The sequence below is a fragment of the Bufo bufo genome, chromosome 7 (assembly GCF_905171765.1).
Source record: "Bufo bufo chromosome 7, aBufBuf1.1, whole genome shotgun sequence".
Lineage (NCBI taxonomy): Eukaryota > Metazoa > Chordata > Amphibia > Anura > Bufonidae > Bufo > Bufo bufo.
This window is the reverse complement of record NC_053395.1, coordinates 70,506,375-70,532,290: the sequence shown is the minus strand read 5'-3', so window position 1 is coordinate 70,532,290 and position 25,916 is coordinate 70,506,375. Positions and strand designations below refer to the sequence as shown.

The following is a 25,916-nucleotide window of genomic DNA, read 5'->3' as shown; positions in this document are numbered from 1 at the left end:
CCATCTTCTTCCTCTTGCCCCGCACAGAACGTTCTGAAGCAGCTGCGTCAAGACATAGGAACACTGTGGGCATGGTGATACACACAGGGAGAGACACACACACACACAGGGACGGGGACACACACACACAGGGACGGGGACACACACAAAGGGACGGACGCACACAAAGGGACGGACGCACACAAAGGGACAGACGCACACAAAGGGACAGACGCACACAAAGGGACAGACGCACACAAAGGGACAGACGCACACAAAGGGACAGACGCACACAAAGGGACAGACGCACACAAAGGGACAGACGCACACAAAGGGACAGACGCACACACACAAAGGGACGGACGCACACACACAAAGGGACGGACGCACACACACAAAGGGACGGACGCACACACACAAAGGGACGGACACACACACACACAAAGGGACGGACACACACACACAAAGGGACGGACACACACACACACACAGGGACGGACACACACACAGGGACGGACACACACACAGGGACGGACGCACACAAAGGGACGGACGCACACAAAGGGACGGACGCACACAAAGGGACGGACGCACACAAAGGGACGGACGCACACAAAGGGACGGACGCACACAAAGGGACGGACGCACACAAAGGGACGGACGCACACAAAGGGACAGACGCACACAAAGGGACAGATGCACACACACAAAGGGACGGACGCACACACACAAAGGGACGGACACACACACACACACAGGGAGGGACACACACAGGGACGGACACACACACACAGGGACGGACGCACACAAAGGGACGGACGCACACAAAGGGACGGACGCACACAAAGGGACGGACGCACACAAAGGGACGGACGCACACAAAGGGACAGACGCACACAAAGGGACAGACGCACACAAAGGGACAGACGCACACAAAGGGACAGACGCACACAAAGGGACAGACGCACACACACAAAGGGACGGACGCACACACACAAAGGGACGGACACACACACACACAGGGACAGACACACACACACACAAAGGGACAGACACACACACACACAAAGGGACAGACACACACACAAAGGGACAGACACACACACAAAGGGACAGACACACACAGGGACAGACACACACACACACACATACAAAGGGACAGACACACACACAAAGGGACAGACACACACACAAAGGGACAGACACACACACAAAGGGACAGACACACACACAAAGGGACAGACACACACACAAAGGGACAGACACACACACAAAGGGACAGACACACACACAAAGGGACAGACACACACACAAAGGGACAGACACACACACACACACAGGGACGGACACGCACAAAGGGACAGACACACACACAAAGGGACAGACACACACACAAAGGGACAGACACACACACACACACACAGGGACAGACGCACACAAAGGGACAGACACACACACAAAGGGACAGACACACACACAAAGGGACAGACACACACACACACAAAGGGACAGACACACACACAAAGGGACAGACACACACACAAAGGGACAGACACACACACACACAAAGGGACAGACACACACACACACACAAAGGGACAGACACACACACACACAAAGGGACAGACACACACACACACAAAGGGACAGACACACACACACACAAAGGGACAGACACACACACACACAAAGGGACAGACACACACACACACAAAGGGACAGACACACACACACACAAAGGGACAGACACACACACACACAAAGGGACAGACACACACACACACACAAAGGGACAGACACACACACACACAAAGGGACAGACACACACACACACACAAAGGGACAGACACACACAAAGGGACAGACTCACACACACAAAGGGACAGACATACACAGGGACGGACACACACACACACAGGGACGGACACACACACACACACAGGGACGGACACACACACACAGGGACGGACACACACACAGGGACAGACACACACAGGGACAGACACACACACACAGGGACACACACACACACAGGGACAGACACACACACACACAGGGACAGACACACACACACACAGGGACAGACACACACACACACACAGGGACAGACACACACACACACAGGGACAGACACACACACAGGGACAGACACACACACAGGGACAGACACACACACAGGGACAGACACACACACAGGGACAGACACACACACAGGGACAGACACACACGGACAGACACACACACACGGACAGACACACACACAAACAGACACACACACACGGACAGACACACACACAAAGGGACAGACACACACACAAAGGGACAGACACACACACACGGACAGACACACACACAAAGGGACAGACACACACACAAAGGGACAGACACACACACAAAGGGACGGACACACACACACAGGGACGGACACACACACAGGGACAGACACACACAGGGACAGACACACACACAGGGACAGACACACACACAGGGACAGACACACACACACGGACAGACACACACACAAAGGGACAGACACACACACACAAAGGGACAGACACACACACAAAGGGACAGACACACACACACGGACAGACACACACACAAAGGGACAGACACACACACAAAGGGACAGACACACACACAAAGGGACAGACACACACACACGGACAGACACACACACAAAGGGACAGACACACACACAAAGGGACAGACACACACACAAAGGGACAGACACACACAAAGGGACAGACACACACACACACAAAGGGACAGACACACACACACACAAAGGGACAGACACACACACACACAAAGGGACAGACACACACACACACAAAGGGACAGACACACACACACACAAAGGGACAGACACACACACACACAAAGGGACAGACACACACACACACAAAGGGACAGACACACACACACACAAAGGGACAGACACACACACACACAAAGGGACAGACACACACACACACAAAGGGACGGACACGCACACACACACAGGGACAGACACGCGCACACACACACAGGGACAGACACACACAGGGACGGACACACACACTGGCACACTCAACATTAGCAGCAAGGAGTTAAAGTCCAACCCTTAATGGCCCCCAAAATCCCTGGGGGGGGGGGGGGGGGTTGATGTAGTAGCATGGCTACCAAATACCTGTAAGTTCTGTTAGTTTCTTGGCTGGCTCAGGCTGTGTCCTTGTGGCTGCTGGCTGGGGCTCGCTCCGCCTCCTTCTTCTCTCTGCCTGTGCGGCAGCTCAGCTGCGTCACGCTCCAGCAGCCACTGGTCTGCTCTGTTAAAGAGACAGGTAGGCCAGGCCAGGCAGTGGAGCGCAGAGCGGCCGTGGGCCCAGCCCCCTCCTCACTCAGTCTCTTTCTATAGTCCGGACCGTGACTTTGTGATGTTACATGGCCGGCGGCGGCAACAAAATATAGGGGGCCCAAGTAAAATCCAAGTAAAATGCTGCTTGGGCCCCCCAGGAGCAACTGGGCCCGGGGCAGCTGCCCCTTTTGCCCTGCGGTAAAGACGGCCCTGGCTGGCGTATGGGCACTGATTCTACCATGGAGGCCATTTGGAGACAGAACTGTTCTGGTTGACACAGGGACTTCAGGTGACCAGGTCTCGTGGAGCTCTTCTGCAGTGGAAAATGGGTTGGCCTTGGATTTTTGAGCCAACAAATGGTCCTCTCGAGCAGTTGTCTTGCGGGGTCGGCCTGACCTGGCCTTGTCCAAAACGTCTCCAGTCTTTTCAAATCTTTTTTTTATCCTCTGAACTTGACGCTGAGACACATTGAAGGTGTCTGCCACATCAGCAGTGGATCTGGTCTTCAGCCTCTTGATAATGAACACTTTAGTCTCCTGGTGAATCTTAGGCATGTTTGCAGAGGTCTAGTTGCAGTTGATGTGAAGGTCTAGTGTACTGGGGTTCTTTTTATACACACCTGAGACCTAATTGATCCATTATTAGTCACAGGTGAAGCTCATATGACAAGGCGACAACACTTATGTCTTGGCAAAAATTGACTCAATGGGCTTTACCAAGCTGTGAATATTAGAATACTTTTTGTCCGTTTCGTTTTGCACTGAAACATTATTACAAAAGCTGTTGGGATTAAAATGACCCATTTCTTGTAACAAAATCTTGATTAGTAATATATTTTAGCGGCACTTTAGGTCAATTTGTACACAAGCGACAAGACTTTTGTCAGGGACTGTAGAATGTAAATTTCAGCACAGTTCATTTATATCGCCACATGTAATGTGGACTACATATGGTTCTAGAGATGGGCCTGGCTAAATCATATGACAAATGCAGCGAGCGAACTTGAGTTGCAGAAAATAAATCCACCTCTAATTCAAAGCTCCCACTTGGGAAGTGGGTCACACAAGTCTTTGTAGTGGCCAAACGGGGTCTCCTTCCTGAGTGAGTGAGTAAGCTGTATAGGAAAGAAGGTGGAACGAAGGATACTTTGTCTACGGCTGGGAGCTAGTAGAAGCTGCCTCCTTCTAGCAGTAGTTACTCCCATCTAGTGGTACACTGTGCAGCGGCACCACTGTAACCATATGTGGATTACCGCTAAGGCTACTTTCACACTAGCGTTCGGGTGTCCGCTCGTGCGCACCGTTTGAAGGGGCTCACGAGCGGCCCCGAACGCATCCGTCTGGCCCCAATGCATTCTCAGTGGAGGCGGATCCACTGAGAATGCATCTGCCTGCCAGCGTTCAGCCTCCGCTCCGCTCAGTGAGCGGACACCTGAACGCTGCTTGCAGCGTTCGGGTGTCCGCCTGGCCGTGCGGAGGCAAGCGGATCCGTCCAGACTTACAATGTAAGTCAATGGGGACGGATCCGCTTGAAGATGACACAATATGGCTCAATCTTCAAGCGGATCCATTCCCCATTGACTTTTAATGGAAAGTCTGAACGGATCCGCTCAGACAACTTTCACACTTAGAAAATTTTCTAAGTTTTAATGCAGACGCATCCGTTCTGAACGGATGCGAACGTCTGCATTATCGGAGCGGATCCGTCTGATGAAACATCAGACGGATCCGCTCCGAACGCTAGTGTGAAAGTAGCCTAGCAAGTACATGATTTTTATATGATTCACCTGTACTTACACACGCAAAAACCACTGCATTTACCAGTAAACAAATTCCTTTGATTAAAAAGCAAAGTTTTAATAATCTATTGTATGTAAACTTTTTATTTTGGCTTGTATATATCAAGGTCCTCCACCCTCACAACTGAGTTTTATGCAGGTTTTATCTGGGATGGTATTGTCCCATTGATGCTGGATTAAAGTTTTTACTGTATTGAATTTTCCCCTTAGGGTTCTTTCACACTTGCGGCAGAGTGATCCGGCAAGCAGTTCCGATCCGGCAATCTGCATGCAAACTGACAGCATTTGTAGACGGATCCGGATGCGGATCCGTCTTACAAATGCATTGCAAGAACGGATCCGTCTCTCCGGATGCCATCCGGAGAAACGGATCCGTTATATATTTTTTCACATTTTTACCGGTCTCTGCATGCGCAGACCAGAAGGACGGATCCGACATTGCGGTATTTTTAATGCCGGATCCGGTACTAATACATTTCAATGTAAATTAATGCCGGATCAAGAATTACGGCAACTGATCCGGAATTTTGGACAGAGATAATACTGCAGCATGCTGCGGTATTTCCTCCGTCCAAAGTGCCGTTCAGTGACTGAACTGAAGACATCTTGATGCATCCCTAATGGATTTCTCTCCATTCAGAATGCATGGGGGTAAAACTGATGAGTTCTTTTCCGGTATTGAGCCCCTAGGACGGAACTCCGTGCCGGAAAAGAAAAACGCTAGTGTGAAAGTACCCTTAATCCCTTTATTTTTTTATAATGTTATTATTGGTTATATGTAAAACTGCAAACTTAAAAAAAAAAAAAAGGCAAATTTTTTATTCTGTTGATTGTAAAGATTTTAGATACTGCTAATGATTATCACACTCTTTATTGATACTCTCTGCTAAGCTCACAAGTGTGTACTTTCTCCTAGAGCACATTTATCAACCGACCAGCCTTGGGTATCCTGCCTCCTGAGAACTTCACAGAGAGACTGGAGGACTCCTTGTTATCTGTAAGTGGCTGCCAGCATTTCTTATCTGTGAAGTCCTGTGGAGCATGTCATGGGATGATGGAGAGGACGATATTATTGAGAAGTTGTTGGAAGCCAGGCCTTACGGGTGGTGCGGGGGGATTTACCTTCATAGGGGTATCTGAAGTTAGTTTGTAAGAGTGGAGTTGCTTTGCCACCTTGCTCCAAATTTAGGAACTCAGTGAATGTTTTTTATAAATCCGACAAAAGGGTAATGTTGCACTTATTTCAGTGAAAGTATGCCTGGCGTGGAGTTGCAACTGGCTGCAACAGGGTGACTTTGAAGCAACTTCTCACTTCTGATAGTGGTGTGGGAAGTTCAGGTCACCAGAAGTTGCAAAATTGTGCGCAAAATGTTGTGTGCTACATCGTTTGCAACATTTTTACACCACAAAACTGGCATAGATGATTTGATAAATGTTGCAATGGGAATTAAGTCCAGAGAGTCTGCAGTAAACCAGTGTGCTTCTTTATTGGAGCTCAAGTGGAAAACAATACAGGCAAAGCACTGAGCTGGCCTCTCCAGTCTCCTTCCTGAGATAGCTGCCCCTCTCTTTCTCTCAGAAGGTAGGCTCCCTGGCCAGAGGGTTGGTGATCCAGGGTCTGTGGCAGAGTATCCCCATTTCAGCATTTTCTTCTGGTCGCTCCAGTTTGGCAGAGTCTCTTCTCCTAAAAACTGGCCCCTGTCTACAGACAACTAGGGGCTCTAACTGCTCTCCTTATATACATTTTCTAACTGAATTAGAACAGTATATTGGGAGGGGTGGAGCATAGATGCACTTTCTAAACAGAAACAATGATGCAATTGCAGTCTATCATAGACTCGTATAAAGTTTCAGTACAAGTCTATGGGAAAGACTAAGCAGTTTTTCCAGACATAAACAAGTCATTAGATGTAAACAACAGAGCTAAACCAGACAGTCAAAAGGTCACTTTGTCTGTTTTTTTCCCCTCCAAAACATTGCATAGTCCCTTATAGTAACTTTGTAAGATTTTTAACTAATTTCTAACTTTATTTTTTTTAGATTGGTCCAAAAGGATTGACACAAGTAATAACAATGTCTTGTGGCTCCTGCTCCAATGAAAACGCATTTAAATCAATATTCATGTGGTACAGGGTAAGTAACACAAATGTGTGTGTATAATATATGGACTTTCTAAACCGCACAACCATAATCCATGCAGAATAAGGTATAATGATGAGAACGAGTACTGTGACTACCATATTACAGTAAGAATAGCACATGTCACCATTTTACTAGATTCACAGTGTTGAATATCTTTCAGAACAAGGAAAGAGGAAACAGCGGTGTAACAAAGGAGGAGCTGGAGTCCTGCATGGTGAACCAGGTACTTAAAAATATATCTTGAAGGGAAACTCTAGAATAAGTGTACAATTACATTTTAAAATCATCCAGTAGGGGGGCGTGGCTAACCGCCGACATGAACGCACGCGTTTTAGAGTTGCTCCGGCTCCCGATTAGAATCCTTTATCATCCTGGCACATAATCAGCTGACATCATAGAGTGGACGGTGTACAAGAGATGGAGGAAGCCGAGGAGGCACGACATGAGCCCAAGTAAAGCACAGGCGGCCGCAGAGCGGCTCAAAGAGTATGCAGGGCAGGAGGCCCAACATGGTGCTGCGGCCACGGCATCGCCACGAGCTCCGGCTACTCGCGGCCGTACAAAACACAACTTACTGGGGCTGAGAGCTTAGAAGAGCCTGAATTCACTTTAAAGGCTGCCATGATCAGATAATGTCCGCTATTTCATCATGTCAAACCTCTCTTACCAGCAAGATAGACGAGGTGAGAGTGGACCTGGGCTTGCTGAGGCACGATGTGCAACAATTGAGGGAGCTTGTATGCCATACTGAGGACAGAGTCTCTGCCCTGGAAGACCTTACACGGCCCCTTACAGTAAGGGTACAAGATATGGAGAGCTCTGTTAATCTATGGAAACAAAAGTGTGATGACTTGAAGAACAGAGCCAGAAGTAATAACGTCAGAACTCTGGGCATGCCTTAGAGAGCAGAAGGCTTGGACCCAGCTACATTTATTGAGCACTGAATTAAATCCACATTCCCTGATGCGGCTTTTTCGGCGGCTTATGCTGTGGAGAGAGCACACCGAGTACCTGCCCGTCCTCCACCACCGGGTGCTCCACCCAGACCTCTATTGGCGCGAATGCTGAACTGGAGGGACAGAGATCTTATACTAGGCCAGGCAATGAACAAACAAGTTATCACATGAAAACACAAATATATCGCTGTTTCCTGATTTCTCAGCAAATGTGCTACCTTCACATCTGTAAAAAGGCGCTTAAGAGAAGTGACTTTGCAATACTCAATGGCATACCCTGCGCGCCTGCGGGTGGTTGATGGCAGGAAATCATTCTTTTTCACAGACCCAAAAAATGCAGAAGAGTGGGTGTCCCGGAGACCGGGCCGTGCACCGCCTAAATGAAGATCTTCGGGACACTGAGGTTTCTTCTGTTTGACATCTCCAAGGGGGATACATTTGAAACGGGACTAGTCGGCTAATCCTTAAGGTCCACGATCAGGACTGCTGGTATTGTATATTGTTTCTGAATATGTCCGTCTGGTATCATAACCCCTAGTTAACTTCAGTAGGTTATTAATGCCTATTATTATGTCTATTGTAATTGTTGATTGCCACATATAAAAGCAACAGGAGACCGGGCAGCTACCTGCATGAGTACTGCAATTTGTTACACTGTGCAGGTCCCCGACCACGAAGCAAGATGGCGTACCTTGTATTCAGCACATTCGGGTTTGGTTACCTATGTTATGTTATATGTTGTTTTCTTTTGAAAAGGTATGGTACTACCTTTCTAGACTAAAGTGGTGGAAGACAGATGGTTTTATGGAGAGAGCTGAGGGGGGGGGGGGGGATCTATTTAGTCTTAACAAATAAGGGCAATTCTGAGGAAGATGCACAGCTACAAACATGGCCACCTCTTTTATTTGCAGTGGCCATAGAACATCTTTCCCTCAGAGTACACCAGGATTCTGTGTTTAGGGGAATAGCATTGGGAGGAAAAGACAGAATAGGTCTATATGCTGACGACTTGAACGTATTCATAGGTAATACAGATACCGCCCTCCCAAGAGCAATAGAGCTTATAGAACATTTTGGCTATTTCTCAGGGCTACATATAAATTGGACTAAGTCTGCACTCATGCCTCTCTCGGAACATGATTGGCCTTTGACATACCATAACCTTCCTGTAGTAGATCACTTCAAATATTTGGGTATAGTCATCACCAGAGACCTACTACTACTGTCATTCACTAAAAAAATTGCTCCTCTGGAGTCCCTTTTTGTTGACAAATTTAAAATGTGGAAAACCATTCCTCTGTCAATCATGGGGCGACTGAATCGCATTAAATGCATATAATATATGTATTGGAACATGCCAGTACACCAGTTCACGCCATGATGATGTCACTTTAACTTGCTATGAGCACACTACAGAGAACCGGACAGCATGGAGGCGCGGCTATGTCTGATTTCTTTTTGTATTTTTTAGCAGTTCAATTGAGATATTTAGCAACCTGGGTTTCACAGTAAGAACTACCCAATGCAGAATACTATGTACAGGATTACTTGCACTTAACTAGTGTTGGAAAGTATACATTTATTCCCCAGACGCATCCTCCAATTACACAAGCTGGCACACAAGGTGTGGACAGCGGCAATGCTTCAAAATTATAAAGATTTACCGGATAGTGTGATTTATGGGATATCCCCATGTTCTCGCATCTAATGTCACATGGAGAGAACACAGAATAATTACTTTGAGGGATTTGTATGTTGGAGGTGTTTTGTGCTCATTCACTCAACTGCAAGAGAACTTCGGTATCCCACATACCCTCTTGTTCAGGTACCTGCAAGTGAGGCATGCTCTCCATGTACAGTTTCAGAACACCAAACGTGCCATTTCGACATACCCATTAATAGGAATATTGAACACTCAGGGCCCCAAGGGTATTATCTCAGCTCTATACACGCATCTCCTTAGTAACAGGATGAGTCTAAACCCGCTGATCATTGAAAGTAAGTGGAGGAACTCTATACCACAAATGACAGCAGAAGAATGGCAAGAGGCACTGGCGGCTCCCACGAGAGTCTCACCCTCAATAAATAATAGGTTAATACAACTCTTTATAGTACATAGAAGCTACCTCACTCCTACCAGATGATATAAAATGGGTAGAATTCCACATAACAGATGTCACAGGTGCTCACAGGTAACTGCAGATATCTGGCACATGATATGGGAGTGTAGTTACCTGCAGCACTTTTGGAGGGAGGTCAGAACGGTCCTTTCAACTATGGTCCCACCTGTACCAATGTGTCCTAAGATATGTATTTTGGGGATCATGGATGAGGAGCTATGGTCACATCACAATAGAATATTTCTGTGAGAGTCTCTGTTTCTCGCTAGGAAAGCGATAGCAATCCGATGGATGGAGGACAGACCACCTACTATTGGACAATAGAAGTCCCTAGTGAATCAGATTGTACCTATGGAAAATATAGTTTTTAAAAATAGGGGGTGCCCACAAAAATTTCAGAAGGTGTGGGGAGAATGGTGTTCATCTTCATTGACATTGTCAGATAACCATATGCATTCCATTGGGACGATCGTGTAATATAATACATATACTCATTGAGATACTCTCACAACCCGAAGCCATGTCTTTATTGCTAACAGTATATGTATATAAATGTCAGACATAAATATATAAGCCAATATGTACAACAACTGTTCTTTTACTTTGATATGTAACAAGTCACTTGATTATTATATGTGCCATACCTAAATTGCTATACTTCAATAAAACGAGTTTAAAAAAAATATATCATCCAGGTGGGGGGTCCTCAGATTCTTTTTATGCCATGCTTCTGTCTTGCTTCTCTATGGCTGCTGGTCCATTGGGTGTCCATTTTCAAATACAGTCCTGATCAAAAGTTTAAGACCACTTGAAAAATGGCCAAAAATCATATTTTACATTGTTGGATCTTAACAAGGTTCCAAGTAGAGCTTCAACATGCAACAAGAAGAAATGGTAGTGAGACAAAACATTTTTTGAGCATTCAATTAATTGAAAATAACGATTAAACTGAAACAGGCTGTTTTTCAGCTGATCCAAATTTTAGGACCACATGCCTTTAAAAGGCCAAATCTGCAAAGATGTGGATTCATTGTCATTTTCTGTCAGGTAGTCACACGTTGTGATGGCAAAGGCAAAAAAACTCTCCCTTTTTTGAATGTGGTCGGGTTGTTGAACTGCATAAGCAGGGTTTCTCACAGCGCGCCATCGCTGCTGAGGTGGGACGCAGTAAGACAGTCATTTGGAATTTCTTAAATGATCCTGAGAGTTATGGAACAAAAAAGTAAAGTGGAAGACCCCAAAAAATGTCATCAGCACTAAGCCGGAGAATCCAATTGGCTGTCCGTCAAGACACTGGACGATCCTCGACCCAAATTAAGGCCCTTACTGGTGCTGACTGCAGCCCCTTAACCATCAGACGGCATCTGAGACTGAAGGGCTTCAAAAACTAAAAACGTCTTCAAAGACCTCGTCTCCTTGAACGCCACAGAACTGCTCGTTTGGACTTTGCAAGAGAGCACCAAACATGGGACATTCAAAGGTGGAAGAAAGTTTTATTCTCTGATGAGAAAAATGTAACCTTGATGGTCCTGATGGTTTCCATCGTTACTGGCATAACAAGCAGATCCCACCTGAGATGTTTTCTACGCGCCACAGTGGAGGAGGTGCCATAATGATCTGGGGTGCTTTTTCCTTCAGTGGAACAATGGAGCTTCAGGAAGTGCAGGGGCGTCAAACGGCCGCTGGCCATGTCCAGATGTTGCAGAGAGCATTCCTCATGACTGAGGGCCCTTGTCTGTGTGGTAACGACTGGGTTTTTCAACAGGACAACACTACAGTACACAATGCCCGCAGGACAAGGGACTTCTTCCAGGAGAATAACATCACTCTTTTGGACCATCCTGCGTGTTCCCCTGATCTAAATCCAATTGAGAACCTTTGGGGATGGATGGCAAGGGAAGTTTACAAAAATGGACAATAGATGGCCTTCGTGCGGCCGTCTTCACCACTTGGAGAAATGTTCCCACTCACCTCATGGAAACGCTTGCATCAAGCATGCCGAAACGAATTTTTAAGTGATAAACAATAACGGCGGAGCGACTTATTATTGAGTTCATGTTTGGAAGTTGGATTTCTGTTTTGGGGGGGTTTAGTTTTTTTTTGGAGGTGTGGTCCTAAACTTTTGATCAGCTGAAAAACAGCCTGTTTCAGTTTATTCGTTGTTTTCATTAAATTGAATGCTCAAAAAATGTTTTGTCTCACTCCCATTTCTTCTTGTTGTATGTTTAAGCTCTACTTGGAACCTTGTTAAGATCCAGCCATGCTAAATATTTTTTTTGCCATTTTTCAAGTGGTCTTAAACTTTTGATCAGGACTGTATGGGGGAGATTAATCAAAACTGCAGTAAAGGAAAACTGGCTTAGTTGCCTCTAGCAACCAATAAGATTCCACCTTTCATTTTTAAGAGCACCTTTGGAAAATGAAAGGTGGAATCTGATTGGTTGCTATGGCCAACTAAGCCAGTCTTCCTTTACACCAATTTTGATAAATCTCCCCCTAAATCTTTTGGACTCTAACATGCACTCAGATTTAGACAATAGAAAGTAGAAATAAATTATTTCTTACTAATTCAGACTACCCTAGCGCTCTAAGGAAGTAGAAGGGTTAATGGTGTGTGTGTGGGGGTGACTGATAATAGAGGCACACACAGCTTTACTTATATCTACACCAGACCGTGCGCCCTTGTATCTGCCATATACCATGACTCTGCACCCACACCCATAGCTAGAACAAGAGCACACTCCGCACCCAAGCCCACCACACACAAATTCCCCCAATCTTTACCCCGGTTGTACCCTGATCCAAGTATTTCCTTTGTGTAGTATCTGAGGAGACATCAGGCTGTGAGGGATTAGGGCTGAGATGTCAGTATCACAGTAAGGCTGGATTCAGACCTGAGCGATTTACAGCGCGTTCCTATGCGCTGTAAAACGCTCAACAGGCAAAAGCCAATGTTTCCCTATGGGCATGGTTCTCACCTGAGCGTTTTACAGCGCGTACAAATGCGCAGTAAAACGCCCTACGCCTCAAGAAGTACAGGAGCTTCTTTGGGGGTGTATTGTCGCGCGTTCCCGCCTATAGACTTCAGCAGCTAAATGGGCGTTTGCTTGTTTCCGCCCATTAAAAACGCCCGATACAAACGCCCGAAAAACGCCTGTAAAAAGTGCATATCGAATACGCTCAGGTCTGAACCCAGCCTAAGGGGGCGGCTCTTTTACTCTGTATGAACTGGAAAAACTCATAGGGGAAGATTTATCATCTCCCTTGTGTCTAAAAAGTGACTCAGATTTTACGCCGTCCTCACCACATCCCTTAAAAGGGGCATGACAAGGATGGGAAGGGGGCTTGGCCAGCCGCCATGACAAGTTTACCTTCATTTACACCAGTTTTTTGCTGCAAATGAAGCCAGAAATCTACAACAGCTCTAAACTACGGTAGATTACGGTTTAGGTGCACAGACTGCAGGAGGGATGATACACCTAATTTATGGTGAGGCATGCTTCAGGGTTATTAAGACTGGTGCAGAAAGCTCCCCCATAGTCTGACGGGGGAAAGGCTAATCACCTTTATAAGCAGTGCACTGTGGTCTGGGTCTGGTGACCATGCGGAGGCACGCGTGATTAGAGTAGGACTGTAAGCACCACTAGTCCAGCAGGGATCCTGGAATGTAGGTGATCAGAGAGCGGTTCGAGAGCCTGAGAGCGGTTCGAGAGCAGAATCCAGGGCCCAGTGCTGGACCGGTAGGGAAGGAGAAAACTGTGCAGCCGCACAGTTCTCTCAATGATTAGGCTGAGATCTTTATGAGCACTCTATCCAATCATTAAGGCAGAGGTGAGTGGGGTCTGGCAGAGTCGGCCCCTTTGACTGTGGACTAAAAGGACCTGCAGAGACTTTTTAGGATTTTTTTTTTCTTGTCTAAAAGTGCATCTTATAGTCAATGAATATATGTAATATGTGTTAAATAGGATTTTTATTTTTATATATATATATATATATATATATATATATATATGTGTGAAACTCGAAAAATTAGAATATCGTGCAAAGTTAATTTATTTCAGTAATGCAACTTAAAAGGTGAAACTAACATATGAGATAGATTCATTACATGCAAAGCGAGATATTTCAAGCCTTTAGTTGTTATAATTTGGATGATTATGGCTTACAGCTTATGAAACCCCAAAGTCACAATTTTGAGGTACCCTTTGCTCAGGGGGTATGGATTAATTAGCTGACTAGAGTGAGCCTAGAATATTGAACCTTTTCACAAAATTCAAATTTTAAGCTGCATTAATGCAATTCCTTTTAATTTGCATTACTGAAATAAATGGACTTTTGCACAATATTCAAATTTCTAGAGTTTCATCTGTGTGTGTATATATATATATATATATATATATATATATATATGTGTATGTATGTGTGTGTGTGTGTGTGTGTGTGTGTGTGTATGTATATATATATATATATATATATATTATATATATATTAAGTGCAGTTCTGAAGGGGTCAATTTTCTCCGCTTTCTACCGATTTTTAAGATTTTTTTTTTTGTTTTAGTTTCCAGGTTGTCCAGACTACAGCATTTTATCATTCATGGGAGGTTTTCATGGACGAACAATGGGTAAGACGTAGGTTTTTGTGTTTATACTTGCAAAAGCACAGTGTCCCTTTTGCTGAGGGTTACGCCAAAGAAAATTTCACACAGGCCACATATGTATGGCAGGTCACTGCCCTGGGAGCCCCGAGTCCCCTTTCTCCTCCTGGTGTGTAGCTATACTGTGTATAGGAGTTATTAGGTAGGACTGCATATGAGAAGCATGTGAATTTTCTGCCACTAAAGGAAGCGACTATGACATTAAAAGTGGTTGTTCAATTTTTGGTAGAACCCCTCCTCACTGGACCTGAGGAGGGAAGCATATATACCTGCTCACTGCCACTCTGTCTGGACTTGTTCTGTTCGCCACTCTTCAAGATGGATGGGGATCACGTGTGCTGCTGCAGCCAATGACTGGCTGCAGCGGTTACGTGTACCCCAAGCAGGCAAGTATGCTTCCCTCCACAGGCTCAGGAGAGAAGGGGGCTGTCAAAAATTCTTTTAAAGCTGGACAACCCTATTAATGCTATATTTATGAATGGCTTTTTGGTCAGCTAAAATAAGTTGAACCTACTGGTAAAATATTTTTAGATCAAAATTAAATTGAGAAGCTTTATAAAATCTGCTTTCATCGGTCGCTTTTCTCTCACTAAAAAGGGCGCCTACCCACACCGAATTTTTTTATGGCTTTTTTTTGCCGTTAATAAAAATGCCATAAAACCACATTTATTTTTTCTTGGCGCATGCATTTTTATGGTGTTTTTTATTCACACATGTGAAATGTGTTTTTAGGGAAAAAAAATACACTAGAATGCTAGAATGTAAAAAAAAAATGCCATGGACACAACAAAACGCCTATCAATAAAGCATGTACTGAGTTTCGTATTTCCCTTAGTCTTTCAGCGAACATCTGGTGGCGTTTTTCGGTCAAAAAAAAAAATATCCAAACAGCAATAGTCAGCAAAAACACCACAGAAAAACTGTGTGAACTCAGCCTTATTGTTAATGCAATGTGTTTTCCTTATATTTTATCTTCATTGTTATAGGGTGCTTGGCTACAACACATTCTAAGGCTATGCACAAATTAGACATCCCTTCTTTTGACTGGCCAATTGCCCCCTTTCCAAGACTAAAGTACCCTCTTGAGAATTTTGTTAAGGAAAACAAAGAAGAGGAGGAGCGGTGCTTGGAAGAGGTAATGCGAGTAATATTAGTGGTTAAAGGGCTTTATCCAACAGAATGCAGTTTTTAGGATAAGGGTCCATTCACATGACCATAGGCCATCCGTGCCTGTATTGCGGACCTCAAACAGCGGCTCCGCAATATACAGGCACCAGCTGTATTAATCCCGTATCATGGATGTGGACCCACTGACTTGAATGAATCCGCAATCCTCAAGATATGCCAGAGGCACAGATTGGAGGCCTACAGAAGCTATCTTTTGCCAATACAGGATTCACTTGGTCAGTGCCATACATTGCAGCATATGCACGGATGGCTTATGTTCATGTGAATGTGCCCTTAGAAGCATGGGCTAGAAAATTTGAAAAGCATTACTTACCTCACCGATCCCCGACCGCTGCCATTTTTACACTTGCTGGGTCTCCACTTTCTGCTGCAGTCTTGACAAAAATGAATTGGAAAGACATGCCTAATCAGCAGACTACTGGCCACAGCTATGACCATGTCAGCCAGCCGTCTCCTGTGTCAAGCCAGGACCAGGAAGCCGAGACCAGTGGGGACCTGTTAAGCTCTGGAACTGCATCAGTTGGGATCGTTGAGAAGAGGAATGCTTTTATTTATGTAACGGGGTTTTGGTGGCGCCCCCTAGTGTCTATGGGGTCCCTAACCCTAGTTAACTCACTATGCCTGACAGGCGGATCCTGAGCCTCCGCTATCTGGGAGTTGGGGTACATGTCTGCGGCAGTGCCTCCACCCAGTGGAACATCCGGGGTAGGGATGTGAGGCTCCACTGGGAACATACTTGGTGCAAATGAGACTGACACAGCCTAACTGGAATTAACTTTATATAATGCGTAACAAAATGAACCAACATACATAGGAAAATACAATAGCGTAACACAAATAACAGGGTAATGTGGATTCTTCCTCACCCACCCACTAGCACACCTGCGTCCCACCCCCTATCTTCGCCCTAATGGCCGTTGGTGCACATAGGAGAGTTGGGGCCCTTATAAGTCTTGCTCCGCAGGGTCACTGAAGCAGCCTGAGCTGTGTAATGTCCGTCACTGGACCTCAGAGTCTTTATTGTGAGTGAGGAGACAGGTGCCCTGTGGTGATACAGGGAGAGGTTTGACTTACCCTCACAACACCATTAACCAGGCCAGTCCGCAGCAATCTCCTTTCACTGGATTCACCAGACGTCTGGACTCAGTGCTTGTCTTTGCCAGCGGTCCCTCTCTCAGCAGGCGTGATCTTGGGTGAAGTAAGTTCTCTCCGCCAGGTTCTATCTCTGTGCTGCAGTCTCTCAATGCCAGACCCATGTCCTCTCTCTGGCTGAGCAAATCGTAGCTTCTAGAAACTTTTCCAGGACCTTCCTCTTTAGAGCTGTGCAGCCCGCGTTGTTTTAGGACCTGCGATGATGTCACTAACCATGTGACTCATTTCAGCCAGTCATGTGGTCAATGCTCAATGTCTTATTAACAGCATACTGAGTCCATCTACTGGGCATTTCAGATAACGCAGCCGGTGTAACTTCACAGGGTTACATGCTCCCCCTTGAAAAATACTTGCCTTCCACTGGCAAGTCCTAACCAGGGGGCTTAACAAAAATTCAACAGAAAAATGTTTAGCATACATACAGTACAGTTGGCACAGTAATATCCTAGCTAGCTAGTTATCTAGGGTAAAGAGTCACTAACATTTACCACTTCAGCTAGTGCATGTAGGAAAGTGGCCATTTTAGATGCTGCTTGTGTCAGCGGGGCATAACTGGGCTCTCCTATATTATCATAAACTAAGGCCCTAGGGGGTTGCCGCACTCTGGTACTGTGTCTCAGTTCTCGCTGTGGGAGAGGATCTTGGGACATCAACTGTGGGACTTCGACTCCTGCCTTCGAAGTAGAGTCTCTAAGGGAAGCTCCAGGCACAAAACATGGACTTTCTGGATTCAACCTTGGAGGACTTTGTGACCCAGGAGAGGTTCCGGGACTTTGTGGAACCACCGGAGTTAAAGGAGGCAATTGCTGTGTTTCTTCTGCGGGTGATGACCACCACTGATCCTCTGCACTGGGAGTTCCCGGGGTCTCCTCTGCCCCATTTCCAGGACTCTCTGCTGGGTTTTCCTCCAGTTCTTTACTACTCTCTTCCTCTTCATCAGCATACACAACTGGAAGCAGATGGTTTCTATGCCAAGCCTTTATTCGGCCCTCCGGGCCCCTAATGTTGACACTGGCAGTCCTTCCAGTTTGGACACAACCTCAAACAGGGTATCTTTCCATCTGTCAGCCAGTTTGTGTTTTCCAGGCACACCTAGATTCCGGAGGAGAACTTTATCCCCTGCTTGAATCTCCCGATATCTCACCTTAGAATCATACCTTCTTTTGTTCCGTTCTTCCATTTTTGCTGCCGCTTGGGTGGCCAACTCATAGGCCCGATGAAGGTTTTGTTTGAGGTTCCTCACATATTGAAAGTGTGAAGTTGAATCTGTTCCATCAGGAGACACTCCCAAACGGACATCTATCGGTAATCGAGCTTCTCTTCCGAACATTAGGAAATAGGGTGAGAACCCTGTAGATTCATGCCTTGTACAGTTGTATGCGTGGACCATGGCTTCCACATGTTTACTCCAAGACCGCTTCTCGACTTGCTTGAGAGTCCCTAGCATATCTAGGAGGGTCCTATTGAACCGTTCTGGCTGTGCATCACCCTCCGGATGATAAGGTGTGGTTCTGGACTTCTGCACCTGCAACATGTCCAACAGCTCCTTGATCAACTTACTCTCAAAGTCTCTACCTTGATCAGAGTGTATCCGATTGGGTAGTCCATAGTGAATAAAATACTTCTGCCAAAGGACTTTGGCTACAGTCACAGCTTTTTGATCTTTAGTGGGGAAGGCTTGAGCATATCTGGTGAAATGGTCCGTTACCACCAGCACATTTCCAATTCCCGCTGTATCGCTCTCAATGCCGAGATAGTCCATGCACACAAGATCCATGGGTCCCGTACTTTTCAGATGACCCATAGGGGCAGCTCTCACAGGCAGGGTCTTCCTCTGGATACACCTCCTGCATGTCTTTACATGTTGCTCGACATGTTCCCTCATGCAAGGCCAATAGAACCGATCTTGTACTAGGCCATAGGTCTTGTCCACCCCGAGATGCCCATGTTGATCGTGGAGAGCTCTCAGGACCATGCCACGGTATCTGTGGGGTAGTACCAATTGTTTTCTGTCAGGGTGATCATGATACTTCACGACCCTATAGAGTACTCCATCTTCAAGATGTAGTCGGCTCCATTCCCTTCGGTATAATTCTCTTTGACTCACAGGTAGAGAAGTCAGCAATTTAGGATTCTTAGTCTTTATTGCTCTGATAACTATCCCAATATACCAGTCCTGCGCTTGAGCCTTCTTTTTGTCTTCTGTGGTTATACTGGACCACTGTTGAAGCATGACTGGAGCATGGAACACCTCAGGCACGGCTTCTGGAGAGTGGCTAATGGAGTCTATCCCCCTTAGCTCGGCAAACTCTTCTTGACTCTCGGCCACCACATACATCTGACAAAAAGCTCCTACCCCCGGCCCAGGGATCTCTTCCCACTCCTCTTCTTCTTGGTGAGGAGGGAGTCTAGGTCTGCGGGACAGGGCATCTGCGCTGACATTCTTGGGCCCAGGCTTGTACTTCAGGCTGAAACTGTAGCTTGATAAGGCAGCCAACCACCTATGTCCTGTGGCATCCAGCTTAGCTGTAGTCTGAATGTAGGTAAGTGGATTGTTGTCAGTCCTTACTTCGAATGTTGCTCCATACAAATAGTCATGTAGCTTATCCACGATGGCCCACTTGAGTGCCAGAAATTCCAATTTATGGACTGGATAGTTCTTCTCTGCACCTGTAAGGCTTCTACTTATGTAAGCCACCGGCCTCAATCCTTCTGGATAACTTTGGTGCAGTACACCCCCTAGACCTTCCATACTGGCATCCACATGGAGGATATATGGTTTCTCAGGGTCTGCATAGGCTAAGACAGGAGCTTCTGTAAGTCTCTTCTTCAATGTCAGAAAGGCATCTTCACATCCTGAAGTCCATTTCTCTCCAAAGGGGTGTTTAGGAGATGGTGCCTTAGCACCCTTTACGTCAGAGGTAATCTTCAGTAGGTCATGTAACTCTCGAGCAATCTTTGAGTAGTCTTTCACAAACCTTCGGTAGTAACCACAGAATCCGAGAAAGGACCGCAACTCACTGATGTTATCTGGTCTTGGCCAATTCAACACTGCTTCAATTTTAGCAGGATCTGTGGCTACTCCTTCAGCGGAGACTATATGCCCCACATAAGTGACAGAGTTCTGGGCAAATCGGCATTTGTCCACTGATAGCTTCAGGCCTTCAGCTTGAAATCGATCCAACACCTTTAGCAATCTTTGTTCATGCTCCTCTGGTGTCTTCCCGAAAACAATTAGGTCATCTAGATACACTAGACACTCTTTGGGATTCATATCCCCCACAGTTTTCTCCATCAGCCTCTGAAAAGTAGCAGGAGCTCCTGTGACTCCCTGTGGCATTCTGGTAAACTGGAAAAACCCCAAAGGGCAGATGAAAGCTGTCTTTTCCTGATCCTCCTTCTTCATGGGTACCTGAATTAGTATATGCCCAGCTGCCACTAGGAGGCTGACACTAGAAACAATTAATTAGTTTTTTTTTAACATATTCCTTATCCTATATCCTTATCTAAATAAACCACCAACATACAATATGTAAAAATAATTTTCCATGCCTGCCAAGGGTATCCGTAGCCTTTAAAGGGGTTGTCTCATCATGGACAAGGGGGGCATATCCACCGGTGGGAACCGCACCTATATTGAGAACGGGGCCCCGCAAGTGAAGGAGGGCGCACTGCGCATGCGGAGCCGACCTCCATTCATTTTCCATGGGGCCGGCGAATATAGCCGAGCTCGGCTATTTCCGTCGGCCCCATAGAAATGAATGGGAGCGGGGGCCTTGCATGCGCGGTACGCTCCCATTCACTTCTTTGGGGAGCCCGCTTGGTGGTGGCCGGACCAGAGTCCTCCAGCCACCACCTTGCAGGGCTCTGTTCTCGATATAGGTGCAGGTCCCAGCGGTGGGACCCGCACCTATAAGACAATGGGGGCATATCCTAGCGATATGCCCCCATTGTCTATGATGAGACAACCCCTTTAAAGAGAATGTAGAAATGTATTTTTTTTAAAGAGGACCTTTCACCACAAAATGCAATGCAATCTGAAAGCACCATGTTATAGAGCAGGAGGAGCTGAGCAGATTGATGTATAGCTTTGTGGGAAAAGATTCAATAAAACCTGTAATTTATACATTTGAATCTTTCCTTTTTCCACTTCTTGTGAACAGATATCGGTACAGGAGGGAGGTGTTATCAGTGACTGTGTAAAGCCTCATTCACACGTCCGTGTCCACGCTCAAATCCGGGAGCAGGTGGTCAGTGATGCATCCGTAAAGCATCCGTTTTTTGCTGTCTGTGTTGCATCCGTATTTTAGTGACACTGAACAGCTGAAAAATAATTTTCAAAGCATCTCTTCTTAATGATCCGTGAAACACTGATGCAACACGGATGGCATTCGTGTTGCATCCGTGATTTTCAGGGACCCATAGACTATAATGGACGTGATGGATCCGTGAACACAGACAAAATAGAGCATGCTTCTGTGCTAAAACCACTGACCCACGGACCGTGCGAAAACACTGATGTCTGAATACACACATTAAAATGAGTGGGGACCTGTGCTGTCGGAGGAGAACACGTACAGCACACGTCCGTTAAACACTGAGGTGTGAATGAGGCTTAAGTGTGCATACAGAGATAGCTGCCAGTCACTCTAGCACACCTCCCTTCTGTACCGACAGCTGCTCACAGGAAGTGGAAAAGCAAAGATACGGTAAATGTAGAAATTACAGGTTTTACGGAATCTTTTCCCACAAAACTATACATAAATCTGCTCAGCTCCTCCTGCTCTATGATATGCCACTTTCAGATTGCATTGCCTTTTGTGGTTACAGGACCTTTTTAAGCAGTGCCCACATGAGTATTTTCAGTGACCTGTTAAAAATATACAGTAGTTGCCGCCTTTTGTCTAGTGCACTCCAAGCCCGTGCAGAATCGGAAGAACGTTCAGGAATGTGGGAAAGGTTCCTGCTCATGTTCCTTGTGTCTGAGAAGTGGAATTATCACTCACACTAGTCTGTGCAAAAAGTCTATTCCCTATAGACGTTGAGCTCTTGTGCAGTTCTCAAAATACATAAAAATTTCTGGACCTAAAAATTGTTAGTGACAGATATTCAATTGGAAATGTAAGCACGGTGTGAATTTTCTTTTAATTCGTCTTTAGGTGGAGGATCTGATTGTAAAATACAGGAAAAAGAAAAAGACCGTTGCTGGAATAGTGGTGGAACCAATCCAGTCCGAGGGAGGAGACAATCATGCTTCTGATGACTTCTTCAGGAAATTGAGTACAATCGCTAGAAAAGTAAGAGGAATATATAATTTGCTTAATATTTGCATGTACATAGATATATTCTCCAACTTGATAATAGGGAAGCTGGGTGATTTTAGAAAAATCCCTTATTGATAGGAATGCTAACTCAAAGGAATACTTCTTCAAAGGGATAGTCAGAAGATGCCCACTCCTTGTGTGGTCCATCCTAAAGAGACATCAAAGCCATTTGTCACCTCACCAGGCTCCAGCCATGAGATTTGACAAGCCGGCGTGGCTCCAGCTAGGCATCCAGATGCCTCTGCCTGATTTTTTATTTTATTTTTTATATAGAGGATGTTTAATGGGGTTTTTCAGGAATTATTTAAAATGGTGGCAACCAGTCCTTCTCATATTCTAGGTTGCTGACAGCCATTTTAAATTATCCACGGTGAACCCCTATAAGAACAGAACCAAAGCATTTTCTGTATAAAAACTCAAATATCATTATTTTCATGTAATACCCTCAAAAACTGGTGTTAGGCCTAAGGGTGTAGGTGGAAAAAGGCGTTTGTTGTCATTTTATGCCAATACATTACTGAATATGAATTAATAACGCTGCACCTACATAAGGGTTATGTGATTTGAGGCCTAAGGGTGCACTCAGACTACTTTATTTCTGGGTCCACATCCATTCTGCAAAATTGGACTCATTCACTTCAATGAGGCCGCAAAAGATGCAGACAGCACACCGTGTGGTTTCTGCATCCGTAGTTCCATTCTGCGGCCCCACAAAAAATATAGAGCATGTCCGTGATTGCAGACAATAATAGGCATTTCTATCACAGTGCTGGCCATCTGCGGTCCGCAAAATGTGGAATGCACATGGCCGGTATCCGTGTTTTGCAGATCCACAATTTTCGGACCGCAAAACGCTTACGGCCATCTGGATGAGCCCTAATGAGAATAAATCTGCAGTTTGTCCTTGTATGTTTTTGTGGACCATCCTGATACAAATCTGTTTTCCAGCATGGATGTGCTTTTTTGGTGGATGAAGTTCAAACAGGAGGAGGAGCTACTGGTAAATTTTGGGCCCATGAACATTGGGGCATGGATGATCCAGCTGATGTGGTTTCCTTCAGCAAGAAAATGATGACAGGAGGATTTTACCATAAGGAAGAAATGAGGCCTAATGCAGTAAGTAGTTTAAATGTGGCAGTCTCAGGCTACTTTCACATCCGTCATGGACCAGCAAAAACGCTTCCGTTACTGATGATGGGGGCATATCGCTCCCGTGAGCCCTTCAAAGTGGTGGCTGGAGGTTTCCAGTCCGGCCACCACCAAGCGCTCTCCCCATATAAGTGAATGGGAGCACACGCATAACCAGGGGCGTAACTAAAGGCTCATGGGCCCTGGTGCAAGCGTTCAGCTTGGGCCCCCTTTCCCTCAGTGCTTTGTGTGTCTTCTTATCCGGCACAAGTGTCTTTGGGCCCCTTCAGGCTCCTGGACCCGGTAGCGACTGCTACCTCTGCACCCCCTATAGCTACACCCCTGCGCATAACCAGCCACCACTCCCATTCACCTCCATGAGCCCGACAAAAATAGCCGAACCAGCGCTCGCCTCGCATGTGCAGTGGAAGCAGTATCAGGAAGGAAGCTTTCCTTCCCAACAATCTGCTGATCGCTAGCGGAGGAGACCGCTGCATTTACATCCAGCAATCTACTCCATAGTATGGGGCTTTTCCCCATAAGGACGCGTTTGTTGGCAGGAGAACCAGCATGATCTGCTTCCGGTAAACGATAATTTTGTGTTCACTCACAAAGGATCGTATTACCCGATGAGCTAACCTTTCACTCGTTCATCTGGTAATCGGTGGTGCATTTTCACTGCCTGATCATCGCTAACGAGCGGTACAATGAACGCTCGTTAACGATAATTTGTGCGATTCCCGGCCCGTGTAAAGGGTCCTTTATCTTCCTTGCTTCTGAGTGAGGAACCATTATCTACTGCATTAATCTATTAGTGGTCCAGAGAGGGATGATTGCTCCCATCACCCCCTGATACTTAAATCCACCCCTTCTTGCTCAGTGTATTTATGTGAGGAAAAAATCTGGTTAGAACTTCACTTAAAGAGAATGTGTCCCCTAACATTGTTTCTGCCAGTTAAAATCTTTCGAATCTGTTTTTATATTCTGATTGTAGATTTTTTAAATTCCATTTCCTGAACATGATTACGGTGGCGGCCATCTTACCTGAGCTGTTGTTAGTGGTATTTAGAGAGATGCTTTACACAACATCCACCATAGACTTGAGGGACCTTATTGACTTCAATGGGAAAGCTTTGTAGGCATGTTCTGTGACCTGTGCAGAGGTCAGGTGGGGTAGATAAGCTGTGATATCACCTATTGTGAAGGCTTCTCTTCTTATCTTTCCAGTGTTAACCAGAGACATGCTGGGATGGTAGTGGGGAGCGCTGTCAGCAGCTCTAATACACTTAGGCCTCATGCACACGGCCGTTGTGCGGCCGTTCCGTGCATTGGGGACGGCATGAGGCCTTATAGGGAGGCAGGGCTGTGGTAAGGAGGCCGAGATTAGGGCAAGGTGACCAGAGGCTGGATGAGAAGCCTCTGCATCATACACTTATCCGGTGTGGTAGAAGACTCTGGGTATGTTCACATGGCAAAATCTGCTGTGGTGTTTTGTTTTTTTTTTCAAGTGTTTTAGAAGAGTTTTTGCCAGTGTTTTTCTAATCCAGCCCTTGGGATAATTCAGTGGTAGAAACGCCTGTAAAACCTCTTCTAAAACGGCTAGCATCTCCATTGACTTCAGTGCAAAAACCACTAACGATCTGCTTCTAAGAAGTAACATGCCACTTCAGAAGTGGTTCTCAATTTAGTGGTGGAAAAAAATGCTGAGCAACCTTCAGTTAGAGGGAGGAGAGACTTACCATGCAGTTTTCTAATACAAATTACCATATTTCCCTAATAAAGTATATTACAAAAACACTTAAAGGGGTTGTCCGAGTTATTTTTTTGTTCTTTCCAATTAACTCACTTTATCTGCAGTGGCTGGTTTCTCAGATTTCACTGAGGGTCACATGACCTGTGATGTCAGCTTCTCTCCCTGCTCTGATAAAGTTCGTTTACAAGCCTGTAAACGAGACGTCACTGTGCTGGCCACGCCCCCTTCACTGCCGTCTGCCCTATCCTAGGATTCTTAACCCCTTCAGCTGCACAGACTGGGTAGCTGCAGAAGGCAGTGAGGAGACAATTCTGGGCACTGGAGCTGACAGACTAGAGAGCGCATTGCACAAGAAGGTAGGGGAAAGATCCTGTGTGTATTA

General features: G+C 45.9%; 1 protein-coding gene across 2 annotated transcripts in view; it reads left to right on the top strand.

The window, feature by feature from the left end:
• Positions 1-25,916, top strand: part of ABAT (4-aminobutyrate aminotransferase) — a 212,868-nt gene that overhangs the window by 167,890 nt on the left and 19,062 nt on the right. For both annotated transcript variants that reach the window (XR_005780450.1, XM_040439721.1), the window contains exons 7-13: positions 6,031-6,111; positions 7,155-7,247; positions 7,417-7,479; positions 14,893-14,956; positions 15,976-16,124; positions 22,489-22,626; positions 23,602-23,769. Coding sequence is in view for 1 of the 2 variants with exons in the window: in XM_040439721.1 (XP_040295655.1) it covers positions 6,031-6,111; positions 7,155-7,247; positions 7,417-7,479; positions 14,893-14,956; positions 15,976-16,124; positions 22,489-22,626; positions 23,602-23,769 (756 nt within the window). In the remaining variant the exon portion in view is untranslated. The remainder of the gene's footprint in view (positions 1-6,030; positions 6,112-7,154; positions 7,248-7,416; positions 7,480-14,892; positions 14,957-15,975; positions 16,125-22,488; positions 22,627-23,601; positions 23,770-25,916) is intronic.